At 54.8% G+C, this 19,381-nt stretch overlaps 2 protein-coding genes across 3 annotated transcripts in view; one reads left to right on the top strand and one right to left on the bottom strand.

The window, feature by feature from the left end:
• LOC310768730 (cytochrome P450 2F3-like) overlaps positions 1-19,381 on the top strand; it is a 182,172-nt gene that overhangs the window by 98,362 nt on the left and 64,429 nt on the right. The gene's annotated exons all lie outside the window — the stretch shown is intronic.
• EGLN2 (egl-9 family hypoxia inducible factor 2) lies at positions 1,767-18,182 on the bottom strand. Of its 2 annotated transcripts, XM_083627797.1 has the most exons (6): positions 18,027-18,176; positions 16,605-17,316; positions 6,844-6,963; positions 3,376-3,512; positions 2,676-2,743; positions 1,767-2,403 (listed from the first exon to the last, which is right to left on the bottom strand). In XM_083627797.1, exons 2-6 carry the CDS (start codon positions 17,178-17,180, stop codon positions 2,345-2,347), a joined length of 960 nt encoding a protein of 319 aa, XP_083483923.1. In that variant the 5' UTR covers positions 17,181-17,316; positions 18,027-18,176; the 3' UTR covers positions 1,767-2,344. The 2 variants fall into 2 exon arrangements, with proteins under 2 accessions (XP_083483923.1, XP_083483924.1); XM_083627798.1 differs by lacking the exon at positions 6,844-6,963 and having other exon boundaries at positions 18,027-18,182.

Here is a 19,381-nt window from a genome sequence, read left to right as displayed (position 1 = left end):
CTGGACCTCAGTGTCCAGGCTGAACGATGGGGGTGGAGACGCTCCTTCAGGTCTACTGGGCCTTTGAGGCCATTTAGGGCTTTCAAGGTCAGCACCAACGCTTTGAATTGTGCCCGGAAACGTACTGGGAGCCAGTGTAGGTCTTTCAGGACTGGTGTTATGTGGTCTCTGCGGCCGCTCCCACAGCAAACTTGCACATGCCAATTTAAATGTGCAGTGGCAATTTTGGAAATGTTTTATTGCCTTGGTCAGATCCCACCTGGAGTCTTTGCCCAACTTGAAGGATATTGACAAGCGGGAAGGTGTGCAGAGGAGGGTGACCAAGATGATCAAGGACATGGGTAGGCAAACTAAGGCCCGGGGGCCGGATCTGGCCCAATCGCCTTCTAAATCCGGCCCACAGACGGTCTGGGAATCAGTGTGTTTTTACATGAGTAGAATGTGTCCTTATACAGTGGTACCTCTGGATACAAACGGGATCCGTTCCGGAGCCCCGTTCACATCCTGAAGCGAACATAACCTGCGTCTGCGTGTGTGCAGGTCATGAGTCGCCGCTTCTGCGCATGCCCGTGACATCATTTTGACCGTCTGCGCATGCGCGAGTGGCGAAACCCGGAAGTAACACGTTCCGTTACTTCCGGGTCACCGCAGAGCGTAACCTGAAAATGCTCAACCTGAAGCAACTTCAACCCGAGGTATGACTGTATTTAAAATGCATCTCTGGGTTATTTGTGAGGCCTGCTTGGTGTTTTTACATGAGTAGAATGTGTGCTTTTATTTAAAATGCATCTCTGGGTTATTTGTGGGGCGTAGGAATTCGTTCATTCCCCCCCCTGCAAAATACAGTCCGACCCCCCACAAGGTCTGAGGGACAGTGGACCGGCCCCCTGTTGAAAAAGTTTGCTGACCCCTGATCAAGGGTCTGGAAACTGAGCCTGATGAGGAACGGTTGAAGGAGCTGGGTATGTTTAGCCTGGAAAAGAGGAGATAGGATAGCCATCTACCAATATCTCAAGGGCTGTCACACAGAAGACAGAGCAAACTTGTTTTCTTCTGCTCTGGAGGGCATGACTCGAACCCAAACCAATGGCTTCAAATTACGAGAAAGGAGATTCTGACTCAACATCAGGAGGAACTTTTTGACATCAGTAAGAGCTGTTTGACAGTGGAACGGATTCTCTCGGACGGCAGTGGACTCTCCTTCCTTAGAAGTTTTTGAGCAAAGGTTCGGTGTCTGTCCATCTGTCATGGATTGCAGGGGTCAGACTAGATGATCCCTGGGGGTCCCTTCCAATTCTGCGATTCTACAGAGAGAGAATCTCTCTCTCTCTCTCCTTACCCTAGAACTCACAGGCTTCTTGTGGGAATTAAAGCAGGAGGAAGGAGAACTACGTACCTTGAGCAACTTGGAGAAAAGGTTGGATACAAGTGCAGATAATTAAATCCTCGTTCCACCGAGAAATGGGGGTGCAGGGACTTCAGAGGATGAGATGGGGACAACTCTAAATCAGATGTTTTCTGAGACTACAATTCCCATCATCCCTGACCACTGGTCCTGCTAGCTAGGGACGATGGGAGTTGTAGTCCCAAAAACAGCTGGAGGGCCGAGTTTGGGGGTGCCTGCTTTAGACCCACCAGTGTGACAAGTGAACCGCTCAAATGCCCCCCACCCCTTTCCCAGAGCAGAAGAGGGGTGGTCCAGGAGCCCTGGCTCCCTCTTCTGCCCCCCACCCCTATTCCCAAAAAACAAACAAGTCTGAGATCGCTTCCATGAGCTGATGTTTATTCCGTCTCATCCACGGGGCGGCTCGTTCTCTCACCACCCCTCTCTTTTTCTGCTCTTCCACGCTCCCTCGTTTCCTGCTCCCTCTTTCTCTCTCTCATTTCGCAGATGGATTAAAATGAGCAGGACCAAGCGCTGGCGCTGGGGGCAGGCAGGGGGAGACCGGGAGGGTCCTGCTGGACAAGGGTTTCCCGGCACCCGGGGGTCCCTTCTGATGCGGCAGAAGGAAAACACAAAGGCCACCCTCTCCCTGGGGGGGGGGGGCTGCACCTACACACGCACACCATTCACACAAACACACACACACAAACGCACACCCTTTCTTCTCAAGGTCCAGCTGCCTCTCGACAGCCCCTTTTTTCTTCTTCTTCTTCATCATCATCTTCCTCTCCTCCTGGGCTGTGGTCAAAGGCCTTCCAGCTGCAGCCGGCCAGAGTTGGGGGGGGCAGCGTCAGCGGACACAGGCGGCAGCAAAGGCGGCAACAGGCAGCTTGAAATGGCCAAAGAGAGCGCAGGGTCTTTGGCGGTCAGGATCCCACGGCGGCAACACCCAGCTGTCCGTCAAGTTGGCCCCTTTTCCTGTGCCCCGCCGGGAGAGGACTCTGGCACCTTTTTCTGAGCTTTGGGGGGGAAAGAACAAAGGTCACCCCAAAAAAGTCAGCTTTTCTGCAAAAGGTACTTTTTAGGGGGCCCTGCTACCCTCACCCAGTTCCAGGAGGCTGTGGAGAGGGGAGGAACTCTGCACGCGCTCAGAGGTCCTTTTCCCGTACCAGCACAAACGGAGCCCCAAGCGCTAGCAGTCGGTCTGTGGGCTTGCCCTCTGTGCCCCGGCTGCCCCCACCCCACTCCCCGGTGCCAGTGAGCCCCAGTACCTAGTTGCCCGTCCACGTACCCAGTTGGTGCCTCCCTTTGGCTTCTGCCCGCTCCTTGGCGTCAAAGTACCAGATGGTGATGGCGTACCTAGGGGGAAAGCGACAGTTTTGCACGGATCCTGTGCGGTGCCGAGGAGCGGAGCTCTCGCACAGCTCATGCTCGGCTCGGTGGGGCTTGTGCAGGACAACCGCCCCTGGAGAGGGGACTGCCCCCCAGTTCTCCATCCCAGGCACTAAAATGCAATTTGGGAAGCCAGAGCCAAACACACAGAGATTTCTGCACACAGGGACACTTCTCCCTTCTGCAGGATCTGATTTCTGTCCGCAAGGCCTGTAAGACAGTTGTTCCGCCTGGCCTTTGGCTTGGAATCAACTTGATCCCCTTCCCCTGCATTCTGGATTAGTTGGTTTCCGAGTCGCCTTCAAAGGTAGCCCCACGTAGAGCGCATTGCAGTAGTCCAAGCGGGAGATAACTAGAGCATGCACCACTCTAGCGAGACAGTCTGTAGGCAGGGAGGGTCTCATCCTGCGTACCAGATGGAGCTGGTAAACAGCTGCCCTGGATACAGAATTGACCTGCGCCTCCATGGACAGCTGTGAGTCCAAAATGACTCCCAGGCTGCGCACCTGGTCCTTCAGGGGCACAGTTACCCCATTCAGGACCATTTTTGCCAGTTCTACATAGTTCATCAACTTCTCTTGCCCACCCCTCCCCGTTACCTGGTGGCGTAAGCTGGCTTCACTTCGTGGGGGTTGCGCCGGTCGGACCAGAAGATGAGCAGCCGGTCAAAGATGGGCTCGATGTTGGCCACCACCGAGCGTCCTTCAGGGTAGATCTGCAGGATCCCACCGTGAACCTGGCACAGACGGGGAGACGTCAAAGGCCCCTTCGCAGATGGACCTCAGGCAGAGTCCTTTGGGCACGCTGCCTTGGGCAGCGGAAACTGACCCCCAAGTCGTTCATTCGCCTCCTGCCCCTCCCAGGCACCCTTGGGTGGGGACGTGAGAATACTGCAAGAGGACTTCCTGACTGGGCATTCAGGGAGCTCAAAGAGACGGTCGTATGGGTGCATCTGGGGCACGGAAGGGCAAGTGCAACAGCTCAAGGAAAGGGCCTGTGGCAGGAAGTTGGGGCGATGCTCTAGCCAGGGATTGGGGCCCCGGTTGCTCTGGGGTGCAAGTGGGAGCACCTTGGATGTGGAATAATAACAATAATTTATTATTTATACCCCGCCCATCTGGCTGGGTTTCCCCACCCACTCTTGGCAGCTTCCAACGAAATATTAAAATCCATCAAATGTTAAAAGCTTCCCTAAACAGGGCTGCCTGGAGATCCAGGTTAGGGGGTGGGCACCGGTGGCCCCCACCCCAACCGATGCAAGTAGGACTAGAAGAGGAGTCTGGAGGATGGATCAAGCCAGAATCCTGTTCTCACAGTGGCTGAACAGATGCCTGGGGAAACCCCCAACAGGATTCGAACACAAGACCCTTCTCCGCTCCTGGGGTTCCCTGCCTCCAGGGCTGAGCATAATTATCCTGGCTAGGAGCCACCCAAAGCCCTCTCCTCTTCCTCTGGGAATTGGTCCAAACCTCTCTGATAGATATCCAAGTTGGTGATCGATGCTGCCTCTAGTGGAAGTGAGTTCCGCAGTTGAACTCCCTGCTGCGTGAAGAACGACTTATCCGTCCTGAATCTTCATCATATGCCCTTGAGTTCTTTTCTGGGAATTTGCCGAGACCTTCAGGTATCGGGCAGTATATAAATTCAATCAATCAATCAGATGTAGTGTTATTGGGTGGGGGGGGCCAAAAACTTGTCAGGTTGGGGGGGACCCCAAAGGTCTTCTAGTCCAACCCCCTGCGATGCAGGAATCTCGGCTAAAGCATCCCTGCCTCTCGGTTGCCTTTCCTGAAAAGTCCCGAACGCTGCAACCTTTTCTTTTCCCAACTCTTCAATATCCATTTTGAGACAAGGCAACCAGAACGGGGCACTGGACCCCCAATCCGGTTGCACCACAGATTTTGCAAAACGGCCTTGTGATCTGGGCGTTTTTATTCTCAATCTCTTTCCTAGAAGTATGGGCCTCCAACTCCCATCAGCCGCAGCTGTCATGACCAAGGATCAGGGAAGACGGGAAATCAGGAATATTGAAAGGGGGTGGGGGGGACAGAGTCTATCCCCCCCCTACACACACACACCACTCCACTCTCCAAACCCAGGAAGAATTGACCTGTGAAATTCCCTGCTGCAAAACGGATGGCGAGGTTCTCTCGCTCCAAGACTTTTATCCAGGATGGCAAAAATGGAACCTCCAGGCTTAAAAGCAGTCTACCACATGAATACTCATTTAGAGAGAAGGGCGATTGCCTGAGGGGTTTTCCCCAGGAGTATCTGGTTGGCCAAATTGGGGGGGAGTTCACAATGTTGGACTAGGTAGCTTGAGGGTGACGCGACAGTGTGGCGCCAACAGTGTGACGCGGCAGCTAAAAAAGCCAATGCAATTCTGGGCTGCATCAATAGGAGTATAGCATCTAGATCAAGGGAAGTAATAGTGCCACTGTATTCTGCTCTGGTCAGACCTCACCTGGAGTACGGTGTCCAGTTCTGGGCACCACAGTTCAAGAAGGACACTGACAAACTGGAACGTGTCCAGAGGAGGGCAACCAAAATGGTCAAAGGCCTGGAAACGATGCCTTATGAGGAACGGCTAAGGGAGCTGGGCATGTTTAGCCTGGAGAAGAGGAGGTTAAGGGGTGATATGATAGCCATGTTCAAATATATAAAAGGATGTCACATAGAGGAGGGAGAAAGGTTGTTTTCTGCTGCTCCAGAGAAGCGGACACAGAGCAATGGTTCCAAACTACAAGAAAGAAGATTCCACCTAAACATTAGGAAGAACTTCCTGACAGTAAGAGCTGTTTGACAGTGGAATTTGCTGCCAAGGAGTGTGGTGGAGTCTCCTTCTTTGGAGGTCTTTAAGCAGAGGCTTGACAACCATATGTCAGGAGTGCTCTGATGGTGTTTCCTGCTTGGCAGGGGGTTGGACTCGATGGCCCTTGTGGTCTCTTCCAACTCTATGATTCTATGAGGGTTCGCATCTGTCTTGCAACCCCAGAACAGAGCCAGGGAATTTCCCCTACGGAAAACGGTTGCAGCATTTGGGACTCCCCTGTTTAGGGAAAAGCAGAGTTAAGATGTGACGTGACGGACGTTTTTCTCCTTCTCTCATAACGCCAAGTCAGAATATTCAGGACAGATGATAGGAAATCCTTCTTAGTGTGCCACTTAGTCAGACTGTGGAACTCTCTGCCACTGGAGGCAGTAAGGGCCACAGCTTCAAAATATCAGACAAATTCGTGGAAATCAGTAAGGTTCTCAGTGGCTACTGGCCGCAAAGGCTCTGCTCAGCCTCTGAATCCCAGTGTCTGGAAACCCTAGGATGGGAGAGTTGCTCTTGTGCTCGAATCCTGCTGGCTGGTTTTGCATAATGGGCATCTAGCGGGCTGCTGTGAGGACCGGATGCCGGACTCGATGATGGGCCCCCTTTGGCCTGATGCAGCCAGGCTCTACTTTTGCTCTAATGGAACCTCCAGCGTCAGGAGCAGTCTATCACGATTCCTAGGATCTATGGGCTCTTTGGCCACTGTGAGGACAGGACGTTGGACCAGAAGCTTCACAGATCAGGCCCACTCTCGGCAGAGACCTTCTCCTTTCATAAGCTCTCCGCTGAGCCTCCGCAACGGAAAGAACCCAGGAGTCCTGGCGGAAAGACCCCACGGCCAAAAGACTTTGGCTGGGACTTTCTGTGTGCACCAGATAGTCAAAGCCCAGTCCCTGCAATCCGCCGACACTGGGCAGGCACTCTGCATATGCTCAGATGCACACACTTTCTATCGATGCTTCTCGTGGCCCCAGGACTGAGCCCTGCGCTCTTCGCCTCCAAACTTTCTTCTTCCGCAAGCCGAGAGCAGGACCCCGGAGTCCTAGGCTGCTGAAGGAACCCAGGCGTCCTACTGCGCAGGGCCGGCCCCCTGAGCACAGGAGTTTCGCCTGCTGGAGGGGGCAGAGGAAGGGGCACAGAACGGAGGGCAGGGCGTCGGGGAAGAGGAAATGTGTGCCATGCATGAGACCAGGGGGGTGGACAGAGGGGCAGGTGGCAGGTGCAGAGCCCCCCCTCCCCCACGTACCTTGCTGTCCCAGTGCCGGTTTAGGTAATAGATGCAAGTGACGCAGCGCCCGTCTCCGTGAGGGTTGTCCACGTGGCGCAGGTACCCCCTGCCGTTGCCGGGGTAACATGCCACCATGGCCTGGAGGGGAGGGGGGAAGGGAGAGGAGGGAGGGGTCAATGCCAGGGGTCGGACCAAACACAGCTCCAGGACCGCCTCTTCCCAGCTCCGCCCCCCCTGCCAGGAGCTCCACCTCCCGGCTCGCCTATGAAGAAGGGAGAGTCGCCTCTAGGCAACCAGGAAGCAAAAACAAGGAGCCAAAGCCCGTATTCTCCCTTTTGGAAAGCGGTCTGCATAGGGCAGATGGGGAGATTAATTTGCAAAGCGCCCACCCCTAGCACCCCCACTCTGGGGCTGGGTGGGCAACAGCGGAGGAGGCCAGTCTGTAGCTTTTCCTAGGGGGCAGCATGCATCGGGGGGCGAGCAGGAAAGGAAAGAGGAGAGGCAGGCAGGCAGACACAAGGAATTTGGGGGTGTCCAATTCTTAAAACAACCCAAGTCGAGTCCGGAAGCCTCTTCGGCAGAAAGACCAAATCCTTTCATGGAATCCTGGAATGGTCGAGTCGGAAGGGAACCCGGAGATCATCTAGCCCAACCCCGAGCAAGGCAGGAATTTGCCAGCTTCTTTGTCCACCTAGGGACGCAGGTGGCGCTGTGGGCTAAACCACAGAGCCTAGGGCTTGCCGATCAGAAGGTCGGCGGTTCGAATCCCCGCAATGACGGGGTGAGCTCCCGTTGCTCGGTCCCTGCTCCTGCCAACCTAGCAGTTCGAAAGCACGTCAAAGTGCAAGTAGATAAATAGATACCACTCCGGCGGGAAGGTAAACGGCATTTCTGTGTGCTGCTCTGGTTCGCCAGAAGCAGCTTAGTCATGCTGGCCACATGACCCGGAAGCTGCACGCCGGCTCCCTCGGCCAGTAAAGCGAGATGAGCGCCGCAACCCCAGAGACAGCCACGACTGGACCTAATGGTCAGGGGTCCCTTTACCTTTACCTTTTTGTCCACCTATTCCTTGCCTGTCCTTCTCCCCAACATCCTAATGTGCAAGAATTAAAGCTCATTGTTAAAAGCACTTTAGGATAACTTCCCGCTGTAAGGCGGGTCCCTAGAAACATGCACCTTGAGTGCCGAGAGCCAGAGCAAACAGGTGAGTCTTCAGCAAAAGATGAAAGCAGTGCAAGGAAGGTGCAAGGCACATCTCAGTGGGGAGGGGGTCCCCAAGCCAAGGGGCCTCAACAGAAGACCCTCTCCTCCCCCTGGGCTGCCACCCACCCACCCACCTGGAGCCCCTACAGCCGGAGGAACCAGCAAGGTGCCTGTCTCAGCACCCAGAAGAGTCTGCGGCAAAGGAAGCAAGACGTTCATGTTTTGGGGTCCCGAGTCGCCCAGGGCTTTAAACACCCGTGAGGAGGTGTTTAAATAATAATAATAATTTATTATTTATACCCCGCCCATCTGGCTGGGCCTCCCTAGCCACTCTGGGCGGCCTCCAACAAAACACTAAAATACAATAACCTATTAAACATTAAAAGCTTCCCTAAACAGGGCTGCCTTCAGATGTCTTCTAAAAGTCTGGTAGTTGTTGTTCTCTTTGACATCTGGTGGGAGGGCGTTCCACAGGGCAGGTGCCACTACCAAGAAGGCCCTCTGCCTGGTTCCTTGTAACTTGGCTTCTCGTAGCGAGGGAACCGCCAGAAGGCCCTCGGCACTGGACCTCAGTGTCTGGGCTGAATGATGGGGGTGGAGACGCTCCTTCAGGTATACTGGACCGAGGCCATTTAGGGCTTTAAAGGTCAGCACCAACACTTTGAGAATTATGCTCGGAAATGTACTGGGAGCCAGTGTAGGTCTTTCAAGACCAGTATTATGTGGTCCCAGCGGCCACTCCCAGTCACCAGTCTAGCTGCCGCATTCTGGATTAGTTGTAGTTTCCGGGTCACCTTCAAAGGGAGCCCCACGTAGAGCGCATTGCAGTAGTCCAAGCGAGAGATAACCAGAGCATGCACCACTCTGGCGAGACAGTCTGCGGGCAGGGAGGGTCTCATCCTGTGTACCAGATGGAGTTGATGGACAGCTGCCCTGGACACAGAATTGACCTGGGCCTCCATGAACAGCTGTGAGTCCAAAATTATTCCCAGGCTGCGCACCTGGTCCTTCAGGGGCACAGTTGCCCCATTCAGGACCAGGGAGTCCTCCACACCTGCCCATCTCCTGTCCCCCCAAAACAGTACTTCCGTCTTGTCAGGATTCAATCTGTTAGCCGCCATCCATCCTCCAACTGCCTCCAGACACTCACACAGGACCTTCACTGCCTTCACTGGTTCTGATTTGAAAGAGAAGCAGAGCTGGGTGTCATCTGCATACTGGTGAACACCCAGCCCAAACCCCCTGATGATCTCTCCCAGCGGTTGCATGTAGATGTTGAAAAGCATGGGGGGAGAGGACAGAGGACCTTGAATTAGGTCCGGAAAAGAACCGGCAACCAGCTGCTCTAAATTGGGGCTCATAGGAGATCTAAAGAGAATCCTAGACAGGAATCGGGCTGCCATGTTTGGGACCGACCAAAGTTTCCCAGCAGTCTTCAAGGGCAGCCCCAGGAGGAGCACATTGCAGTAATCCAGCCTGAAAATTGCCAGAGCGTGGAGTTGTAGCGGCCAAGTCGTCTCTGTCCAAAAGGGGCTGTAGATGGAGATAAAAGTGTGCGTGTCCCCAATACTGAGGCCACCTGAGCCCCCCAGGAACAGGGGGAAATCCAGGAGCCCTCCCCCAAAGTGCAGGGGAGCACAGCCTCCCAGCCTAGACTTGAGAACCTGGGATACAGCACATCTCTGCCTTTTCAGGATTCAGGTTTATTATTATTATTATTAATAATAATAATAATAATAATAATTAGATTAGAATATAATTTTTAAAATAATTAACGATTAACAATTGGTAATAAAAATAATTGAAAATAAATAAAATAGTTAGCAAGGGTAACTATAGTTTAAAATGATAATTGATTATATATTGATAACCCGCCCTCATAAGGGACCCTGGGTAGGTTACTGCATCAAAACACAACATTAAAAACAATTCAATATACAGTGGTACCTCTGGATACAAACAGGATCTGTTCCAGAGCCCTGTTTGCATCCTGAAGTAAACGCAACCCGCGTCTGCACATGTTGCGATTCGCAGCTTCCATGCGTGCGCATGACGTCATTTTTGAGCATCTGCGCATGCGCGAGCGGCGAAACCCGGAAGCGCTCAACCTGAAGCAACTTCAACCCGAGGTGTGACTGTAATTTATGAAAAATGAGAACAAAACTGCCCTGGCTTTGAGCACAGCAGAAGCCAAGCCTCCATCCTGAGAACAGTTTGAGGAGGGGTCCCCAAGGCTGCCAGGGGGCTCCCGACCCCAAGAACTTGCTCCCTCCCCCCACCAACTTCCTTGGGGTACTTCTTCCCCGCACTGCGGGCCCTTTGTCCCTGCGAGACAAAGACGGGATGCGCTCCCACAAACGCCCCCCGTGCAAATCCAAAACACGCGACACCTTTTTAGGGTCCCTCGACCCTGAGCAGAAAGAATTCTGCGTGTGCCCAGGGGCCCCTCTCCACTGCTAAAACGGAAAGCGGGGGAACAGCAAAACTACTTCAAAAGTCAAAGCCCTGGAGAGGAAATTCTGGAGGGGAGAAAGCTTGAGAAATGAAATCTGATTGGAATTAATTTTATAATGAAATGATTTTATAATGTTTTATCATTTTACTGTTGTTAGCCGCTCTGAGCCCGGCTTCGGCTGGGGAGAGCGGGATATAAATAAAATTTATTATTATTATTATTATGAAGAAGAAGAAGAAGAAGGAGGTGAAGATTGGAGGGGTGTTGGGCTATGAATTATTATTATTATTATTATTATTATTATTATTATTGAAGGGCTGACACCTGAGATTTTGGAGAGGGGGCTTAGAGAGAGAGAGACAAGAAAGGGTCACCGTTTGCTGCCTGGCCAGGAAGGAGACGCTGGGCGGGGGGGGGGGGGGCAAATGATTTTCCAACAGATCTCTGCCCCCCAACAAACAAACAAAAATAAAGTGGGCTTGCAAGCAAAGCCAGTGGCCAAAATCTCACCGCTTCTCAACCCTGCAAGAAAGTCCACAGCAGAAGGGGGGGCAGAGAAGGAGGCGAGAGAGGCTGTAATCTCTCTCCCCACCCCCCCCAGGTGGCCAAAGGCTGGTGCGTCCTGTTCCCTCGCATTCCCGGTAGCACCAAGGACATGAAGTCCCCGTGACGCAGGATCTGCTCTCGGACCAAAGCGTGGAAGGCTGCCGGCGGGGTCAGCCGAGGACACGGCTCAGCTCTGCCCTCAGACGCCTCGAGATAATGAGCCCCTTCGCGCTCCAGGAGGCGGCGGGAAGGGGGGTGGCCTGCTGTGCCTCGGTTTCCCCTTCGCTAGGCGCCTGCAGGGGTCGTGCCAGGACATGGAGGGAGACCCCACACAAACCCACACTGAGTCAAGCCAAGAATCAGCTCTCTGGCAGGCTGGCAGGGCCCCAATTTTGTGCACCCACCGCAGTGGGGGTGCAGGGGAACAAAGGATGCGATAAGCAGCCGCTGGACCATTTCCCACCGTTCTGGAGGAAGTATCCTGGCAACGCTCGGAGCGGCTGCGACTTGACCGAACAGCATTAATTGCTGCGGCGAATCTGCAGCTGCGTTTGATCTCTGTGGCTTTCTGAAAGGCTGTTGTGAATCACAGGGAGCTCAGGGTTTGCTGGAAAGCAGAATAAAAATATAAAATCGGACCGGCTTTTTTGGGGAGATGGGGTTGGAATCCAGGAATTTGGGCTTCCTCCCCCTGTCCCCTTTCTGCACCTGCTTTAAAATCCTGGCAGCAACCCAGTAAGGAAAAACTTTGGACTCTCAGGCCCTCCCCACCGTCAAAGAAGAGGACCCAGGAGTCCTGGGCAGCAAGAACCTCCCTCTGGCCTGAGGCTGCCGCCCCCAGGGGAATATGCCCAAGGCAAGTCTCCTGCACCAGGGTGTCTGTGCAGGAGCACTTTCCAAAGGGTGAGAAGGGGGCCAACACAGCTGAGCCCCATGGAAGCTGGTGGGGCAGGAGGGGAGGCCTCACCATTGCAGCTTCTACAGTAAAAACAGAGGCCCCTGTGGATTTTATTGCAGTGTCCGCATTAGGGGATCGTTCGAGAGGACGGCACTGGGGGCCCCACCTCAATTAACAGGCTTGCCTTTCAGTTGCCACAAGGAAGGGACCCCAGGGGCCATCTAGTCCAACCCCCCACAATGCAGAAATCCAGCTGGCACCCCCACCCCCAGGGGCGGAGGAGAGAACATGCCTCCCTCAAGCCAGCCCCACAGTGGTGCAGCTCCCAGAGCACAGGCACACTTCAGGGTTGCTCGGTCCAGAGTTCAAAATTCGCCAGGCATGTTTTGCAACTGCCCTGGGTCCAACTGCAATCCAGTGGAGATCTCTGGGCGCCAGCTTGGCACATGGCTCACCCCCTCCTCCGTTAATTATCATTAATAATAATTATTATTATTATTATTATTATTACAGTGGTACCTCGGGTTACATACGCTTCAGGTTATAGACTCAGCTAACCCAGAAATAATACCTCAGGTTAAGAACTTTGCTTCAGGATGAGAACAGAAATTGCATGGTGGCGGCAGCAGGAGACCCCATTAGCTAAAGTGGTACCTCAAGTTAAGAACAGTTTCAGGTTAAGAACGGACCTCCAGAATGAATTAAGTACTTAACCCGAGGTACCACTGTATTATTATTAATATTATTATTATTGTTTACTTGTACTTCCCCGGCCACTCTGGGCGGCTTCCAACAAAGATTAAAAATACATTAAAATGTCACACATTAAAAACTTCTCTAAACAGGGCTGCCCTCAGATGTCTTCTAAATGTCAGATAGTTGTTTATCTCTTTGACATCTGGTGGGAGGGCGTTCCACAGAGCAGGTGCCACCACCGAGAAGGCCTTCTGCCTGGTTCCCTGTAGCTTTGCTTCTCGCAGTGAGTTAACCGCCAGAAGGCCCTCGGCGCTGGACCTCAGTGTCAGGGCAGAACGATGGCAGAGACGCTCCTTCAGATATACTGGACCGAGGCCGTTTAGGGCTTTAAAGATCAGCACCAACACTTTGATTTGTGCTCGGAAACGTACTGGAAGCCAATGTAGGTCTTTCAAGACTGGTGTTATGTGGTCTTGGCGGCCGCTCCCAGTCACCAGTCTAGCTGCTCCCTACAACGACCCTGCGAGGGAGGTTACGAGGCTGCGACTGACTCCAAGGTGACCCAGTGAGCTTCATGACAGAGTGGGGATTCGAACCCTGATCTCCCAGGTCCGACACTCGAACCACTACACCACAATGGCTTCCTAAGGAACTTCTGCTATGGGGCAGCTCAAGAAACTAAGTAGGTGAATAAATACAGAGAAAGCCAAACGTCACTTAGAGAAGGATCTGAAATATTTTCCTTGAAGCTTGAATCTGGTTTATTCTGGATTGTTTTATTTGATGTTGTAACGTGTTATAAACCGCTTTGAGGTGTTTTTTCCCCTTTAAAATATGAAGCGGAGTAGAATGAAATGAATAATAAATAAATCACAATAAATTCCAATAAATGGCACCCAGGCATTCCGATTCGCTTATAAATCTGGGTTTCTAACACTGCCTCTACCCCACCTTGCCTCCCCAAAAAAATATTATGCCGTCCTCAGCAAACCCCGCCCCCCCCCCAGATGCGATCAAATTCCAACTCCCAGAAGGCAGGGAGAATGGCAAGCATTGCAGATCAGTAACAGCTGGAGGGCTGCAAATTTCTCTCTGATTCCAGGAAAGAGATGAAGGCAGACAGGGCCTTTCCTAGAATTCACAAATCCCTCTCCCTACTGGGAAACGGGGAGTCAGGGCTGCCTGCAGGGGCAAATGCTGCATCCCCCCGTCCCAGCCCCCCGCAACCCACACCCACCCCCCAAAAATAAAAGATCCTGCCAACGTTGCTGGAAAAAGCAAAAACAGAGCGAAGAGGTGAGAGGGGAAGAGCTCTGCACTGGTCCGGCAAATCAGCATCCATCAGCAGTTTTACCCACTGGGAGGGAGGGAGCCGGGGACCTTGACAAAAGGGGGCAGCCAGGGTTGCCAAAAAAGCCACAGGGTCAGCCTGGGTGGCTCCTGACACCGATCCGGGCGCAAAGAGCTCTCCGAGATGGCTTTGAGCCAAGCAGTCTTCGCAGCTAAGCCCCAGGACTCGTTTGAGCCAGAGGGTCCCAGCAGGGAGAGGCTGTCAGCATTTATTCTGGATTACTGCAAGGTCTTCTGCATGGGGCTTCCTCCAAGGATGGCTCAGAAACTCCAGCGGGAGTAGAATTGGACAGCCAGGCTGCTCATTGGGCCAAGACGGACGGAGTCTGACTGCGCCGGCTGCCAAACGGTTTCTGGGCCGCTTCCAAAGTGCCGGTTTTGCCGAGGAACCGCGATATCTCAAGGGCTGACTCTCCCCATATGAACCCACCCAGATCCTCTGGTTATCATCCGGTGCCCGTCTGAAGGAGAGGTCTGGCAGCACGAGAGCAGGGCCTTTCCTGGGGTGGCTTCGTGAAATGCTCTCCACAGGGAGGTTTGCCTGGGGACTTCACTGAGCATCTTCTGGCACCAGGCAAAAACATTCCCATTTAACCAGGCCTTGGACTGTTAAACTATCCATGGCCTTTTAAATGTGTTTGTTTGTTTGTTTGTTTGTTTGTTTGTTTGTTTGTTTGTTTGTGTTGTCAACTGTCCTGTGATCTTCAGATAAAATGGTGGTATATAAATTTAATAAATAAAGAATAAAAATAACTTGGAAGTGAGGGGCCCTCTGAGCATACGCAGAGCCCTTATCCCTTTCAATAGAGCAACCAAGCCAGACCCCAGATTGCTCCAGAAGGCAGGACCTGAACCCATGGCTTCAACTTGCAAGAAAGAAGATTCCAACTCAATACCCAGAAGAACTTTCTGACAGGAAGAAGGGCTGTTTGAAGCAGAGTAAGAAGCAGAATTTGAAGGGCCTCCTGTCAGGGACCCTTCAGCTGGGATTCCTGCCTTGAAGCGGGTTGGGCTAGATGACCGCTGGGGGTGCCCTTCGACTCAACGATCCTACGATTTAGGGAAAGGCGGGCTGGGAGAAGGTCAGAATGACGGCACCAGTTGCAACAGGAGAGAGAGCGGGGCAAAGTTCTTTGCAGAAATGATAGGTGCAGCATCACAAGACTGTCTAGCCCCCTTCCCTGCCCCACAGAGCACACAAACACCAAGGGGCTCAGCTCCTCCCCCAGTTCCAGGAACGCAGGAGGGTGAGTTGGCTGCTGTTTCTTAGAAATGCACCCTAGGCGACCTCAGAGACACTCTTTCCCTGCTGTGCATTCCACAGTGATTCCAAAATCCACCTTCTCCAGGGACCCCACAACTATCTGTGCGCTAGTTACACAACAGACACAGTTCTCGTCCGGCCGACACTCGCTCTGCCTCCTTCTGTCTTTCCAGGAAAGCGGAAAAAGACACCCCCAGCCACCCCCCAGAGACAAGAAAAGGCTCCCACCTCCCTCTGGCAGGTGGGATAAGTTAGTGACCCCTAACGGGCACCCCAAAGAGGCAACACGGGGTGTGGAAGGGTGCCCTTGCAATGCAACACCTCCAGGGGTCCTGGGAGCCCCCTCCTCCTCCTCCCCAGACCCCCACCCCAAATGCAGGAGGGCCCAGGACCCCCCAGGACCTGCCCTGCCTGGCCCAGACGTCGCCGGCGTCCGCAACAGCAGAGCGTTTCCACCAAAGGCCCAGCTGTTGCTGGGGGGGTGCATAGAGCAGGGGAAAGCCCCCAACATTTCAGGCACACGGCAAAGCACGGGGCACCAGGAATACCCCCAGATCCTGCTGTGGTTCCTGCATCGCAGGCTGCAGGGGTAGAAGGCCTGTCGGTAAAGCTTGAGACAATTAACCTGAGGGCTGTGGGTTCGGGCCCCAAAAGGGGCAAAATATTCCTGCCTTACAGCGGGTTGGACTGGATGACCCGCAGGGTCCCTTCCAACGCTGCAGTTCTGTGATTCTAGAATCGTACATCTGGAAGGGACCCCACAAGGTCATCCAGTCCAACCCGCTGCAAGGCAGGAATAAAGATGGGGCAAGCTTGTTTTCTGCTGTTTCAGGGGGTAAGATCAATATTATTATGAGGAAGGACTTGCCAAGGAGCCGCTCAACGGTGGAGCCGCAGAGGTTTCTAAGCAGAAGTCAGACGGCCGTCTCTCAGGGATTCTTCAGCCGCAATCGCTCCATTGCAGCGGGTTGGAATGGATGACCTCTGGGGGTCCCTTCCAAAGACACAATTCCAGGGCGATACAATGGCTTTCCCAACCTAAACGTCTGCACCCACTGCGCATTCAGAAGCACGGGCGCAACACGACCCAAACCCCCTCCCACGATGCCACATCCCACATGGACGAAGCAGAAAAAAAGAGTCCTCTGCTCCCGTGCAGAATTCCAAAAGGTCAACGCGGACACCCACCCACTGGAAGCAGGATGTGCCCCCTCTAGGCCAGCGCAGGGACAAGAAAGCAAAGCATTTTGTAGGAACCTACTTTACGCAGAGAGGGAAATGCGCTCTGCACATGCACAGAGAGAGCTGGGAGTCCTGCACTGCAGGGGTTGGACTAGATGAGCCCTGGGGGCGCCTCCAGAACTCACCTTGGTCCGTCCGCGGATGTCGTAGGTGCCCAGCTTGCCGGCGCACTGAAGCATGAGCCGGTCGACATGCGCCATGAGTTCTCCGATGGCGCGGCACCCGGGCTCCCAGCCCTCCACCCAGGCGATCTGGTCCCCCCGGATGGTGTGGGGGGGCACCGCCCTCTGGCTGACCAGCTGCCCGTCGCGGAACTTGCCACTGCGGTGGAGCCCCTCCACCTCCGCCAGAATCCGGGAGCCCAGAACCTCCCCGAGGAACGAGTCCTTGACGCAGATCCCGTAAAAGTTCATGCAGGGCACCACGTAGTCCAGCGCCAGGTGCCCCGAGGGGGGTGCCCGGGGGTCCGGGGGGGCTTCTCGGTGACGCTTGGCCGCCCCTTCGCTTGCAGGGTCGTTGTTGTCACTGCCGGGCTCTGCCCTACGGCGTTTTGGATGCCCGTTGAGTGCCAACAGGAGGAGGCTCCCCACAGCTGCCCCTTCGCCCTCCAGCGGGCAGGCCTCTCTGCCCTGGCTGCCCCGACCCATCCTCTGGCAGGGGGGGAACCCTAGCGCGGTGTCTGGGGGCTGCGACTCCTCCATGGCATGTCCCAGGAGCAGGCGGGGGCCGGCGCCATCTTGCGGCCGGGGCGGATTCAGGTGGGGGCAGGAAGGCAGGTCACGGAGAAGAAACTCTTGGGGGTGCCATGTTGCCGTTGGGGGTGCTCAGCCCCCTTGCCTAATGGGGTGGGGGGGAGAAAGGCAGGCAAGGTCAAGGCCAAGATCCGCACCAGACCAGCATCCCCCTCCCCACCCAGGCTGCTCTGGGCACGGGTTCAAATCCTCCCACTTGGCTCAGTTTGCTGCCTTTCACGGCCAGACCTACCTCACAGGGTTGCGGTGGAGATCAAAGCTGGGGGACGTGGGTTCAAATCCCACCCCACCCCCCGGACTTAGCCACGAAGTTCAACTGGGGGGCCAGCCGCTGCCTCTCTGAGCCGAATCCACCTTGCAGGGGGGGGGGTTAAAGGAAGAAGGGGAGAACCAGGACGGCGCGGACCCCCCCCCCAGCTCCCTGGGGAAAGGGATGGGGTGGGGATGGCAGAGATAAAATAAAAAGAGGGAAATGGGGGCGACCAGGAGAGGGACCGGGACCCCCCCCAAACACACAGAGCAGCCTCGGGGCCACCCAAAAAGCACCCCCTGCGCGCGCGCGCAAGGAAAAGGCGAGTTTCCCAAGTTGGCCGGAGAACCGGCGCGATTGTTTTGGGGGGTCTGAAAGAGGGGCGCCCATTGCGGGAGGGCTCCCCGGGAGGAGGGGTCCAGGACCGCGGGGGGTCAGGGGATCCATTGCGGTAACCCCCCCCCCGGGAAGAGGGGTCCAGGGATTTAGGGGGTCCAGCCTGCGCCCCCTGGTGACCCGGGGGTCCCCCATTCCGTCCCTCGTACCTCGGCTCGCCGGGAGGGATGCGGTGTCGCCCCGCAAGCGGCTAGTCCTCAGTGCGCCCCCGGCCGCCGCGAGGCCTCTTCTTCTTCCTCCTCCTCTCCTCCTTCTCCTTCTTCCGTCGCTCCTCCTCCTCCGCCGCCCTCCGCTTTTGTTCGCCGGCCCGACGAGCCCGAGCCCGGCTGCGCGGGGAGGAGGAGCCTCGGCCGCCGACCAAAGGCTCGGCCGGGGAGGCGTGGCGGCGCTTCTCTGAACATGTGCAGAGCGCGGCGCGCGCGGAGACCCGCCACCGCCGCCCCTGCGAGGCAGGCCGAAGAGGAGCGCCTATCGGAGAAGGGATGGGGGGCTCCCGGACTACAAATCCCAGGAGGATGGGAGTTGTAGTTCGCCAGCTCTCCCCATCCCTCGGGGGGCAACCTTGGGTTCCGTCTACCTTTCTTCTCCTTACGCCTTTTTGGAGCAGGGCAGCAGCGCCTGGCTATAGGATCGCAGCGTTGGAAGGGACGCCACCGGGTCATCTAGCGCAACCCGCTGCAATGCAGGGGGTCTGCTGTCCTCTGCACGGTGTCATTGCAGTGGGAAGGAAGGGGGGGGAAGAGACAGGCTGTTGCTGGGGGTTCAAGCAGCCTTGGTGGTCAGTACCAGGGTAAAGTGTCTTGGCAGCTGCAGATTTTTATTTTTTTTAAGCAAGTTTCTAGATCATGGGTAGGCAAACTAAGGCCCAATCGCCTTCTCAATCCGCCCTGCGGACGGTTCGGGAATCAGCGTGTTTTTACATGAGTAGAATGTGTCCTTTTATTTAAAATGCATCTCTGGGTTATTTGTGGGGCATAGGAATTCGTTCATCCCCCCCCCCCCCAATATAGATAGATAGATAGATAGATAGATAGATAGATAGATAGATAGATAGATAGATAGATAGTCTGGCCCCCCACAAGATCTGAGGGACAGTGGACCAGCCCCCTGCTGAAAAAGTTTGCTGACCCTTATAATCTAGAGCTTACTGTCTGAATAGGAAAGCCAGTGTGGCACAGCAGTTAGTGTGCGGGACTAGGACCTGGGAGAGACCTGGGTTCGAATCCTCACTCAGCCATGGGGCTGTCACTGCCCGCCTCAGACAAACCTGCCTCACAGGGCTGCTGTTGGAGATTAAATGGGGAGGGGGGAAGCCATGCCCCTGCCTCCAGCTCCTTGGCGGAACAGGGGGGATAGAAATGCAGTAAGGCGAATGAATAGGCAGCATCCGGACCTAAGCAGAGTGGGGCTGGGCTGCGGCTCCTGTTATTCCTCACCACTGAGCCAAGATGAAGCCAGTGGCTCTGTGTGACTCTCTAAGCTGGCGCTCATTCTCTCGGTTTCT

This window comes from Podarcis filfolensis (assembly GCF_964270895.1).
Source record: "Podarcis filfolensis genome assembly, chromosome: 8".
NCBI lineage: Eukaryota > Metazoa > Chordata > Lepidosauria > Squamata > Lacertidae > Podarcis > Podarcis filfolensis.
The sequence above is the reverse complement of the archived record's forward strand: the minus strand, read 5'-3'. Positions and strand labels throughout refer to the sequence as shown.

Coding starts and splice junctions, on each gene's coding strand:
- EGLN2 (XM_083627797.1), bottom strand. CDS start 17,180: ATGGAGGAGTCGCAGCCCCCAGACACCGCGCTAGGGTTCCCCCCCTGC. Junction 2,744..3,375: donor AAGCCAGCTTACGCCACCAG/GTAACGGGGAGG, acceptor CTTTCCCCCTAG/GTACGCCATCACCATCTGGT. Junction 2,404..2,675: donor CAAAGGGAGGCACCAACTGG/GTACGTGGACGG, acceptor TCCCCCCCAAAG/CTCAGAAAAAGGTGCCAGAG.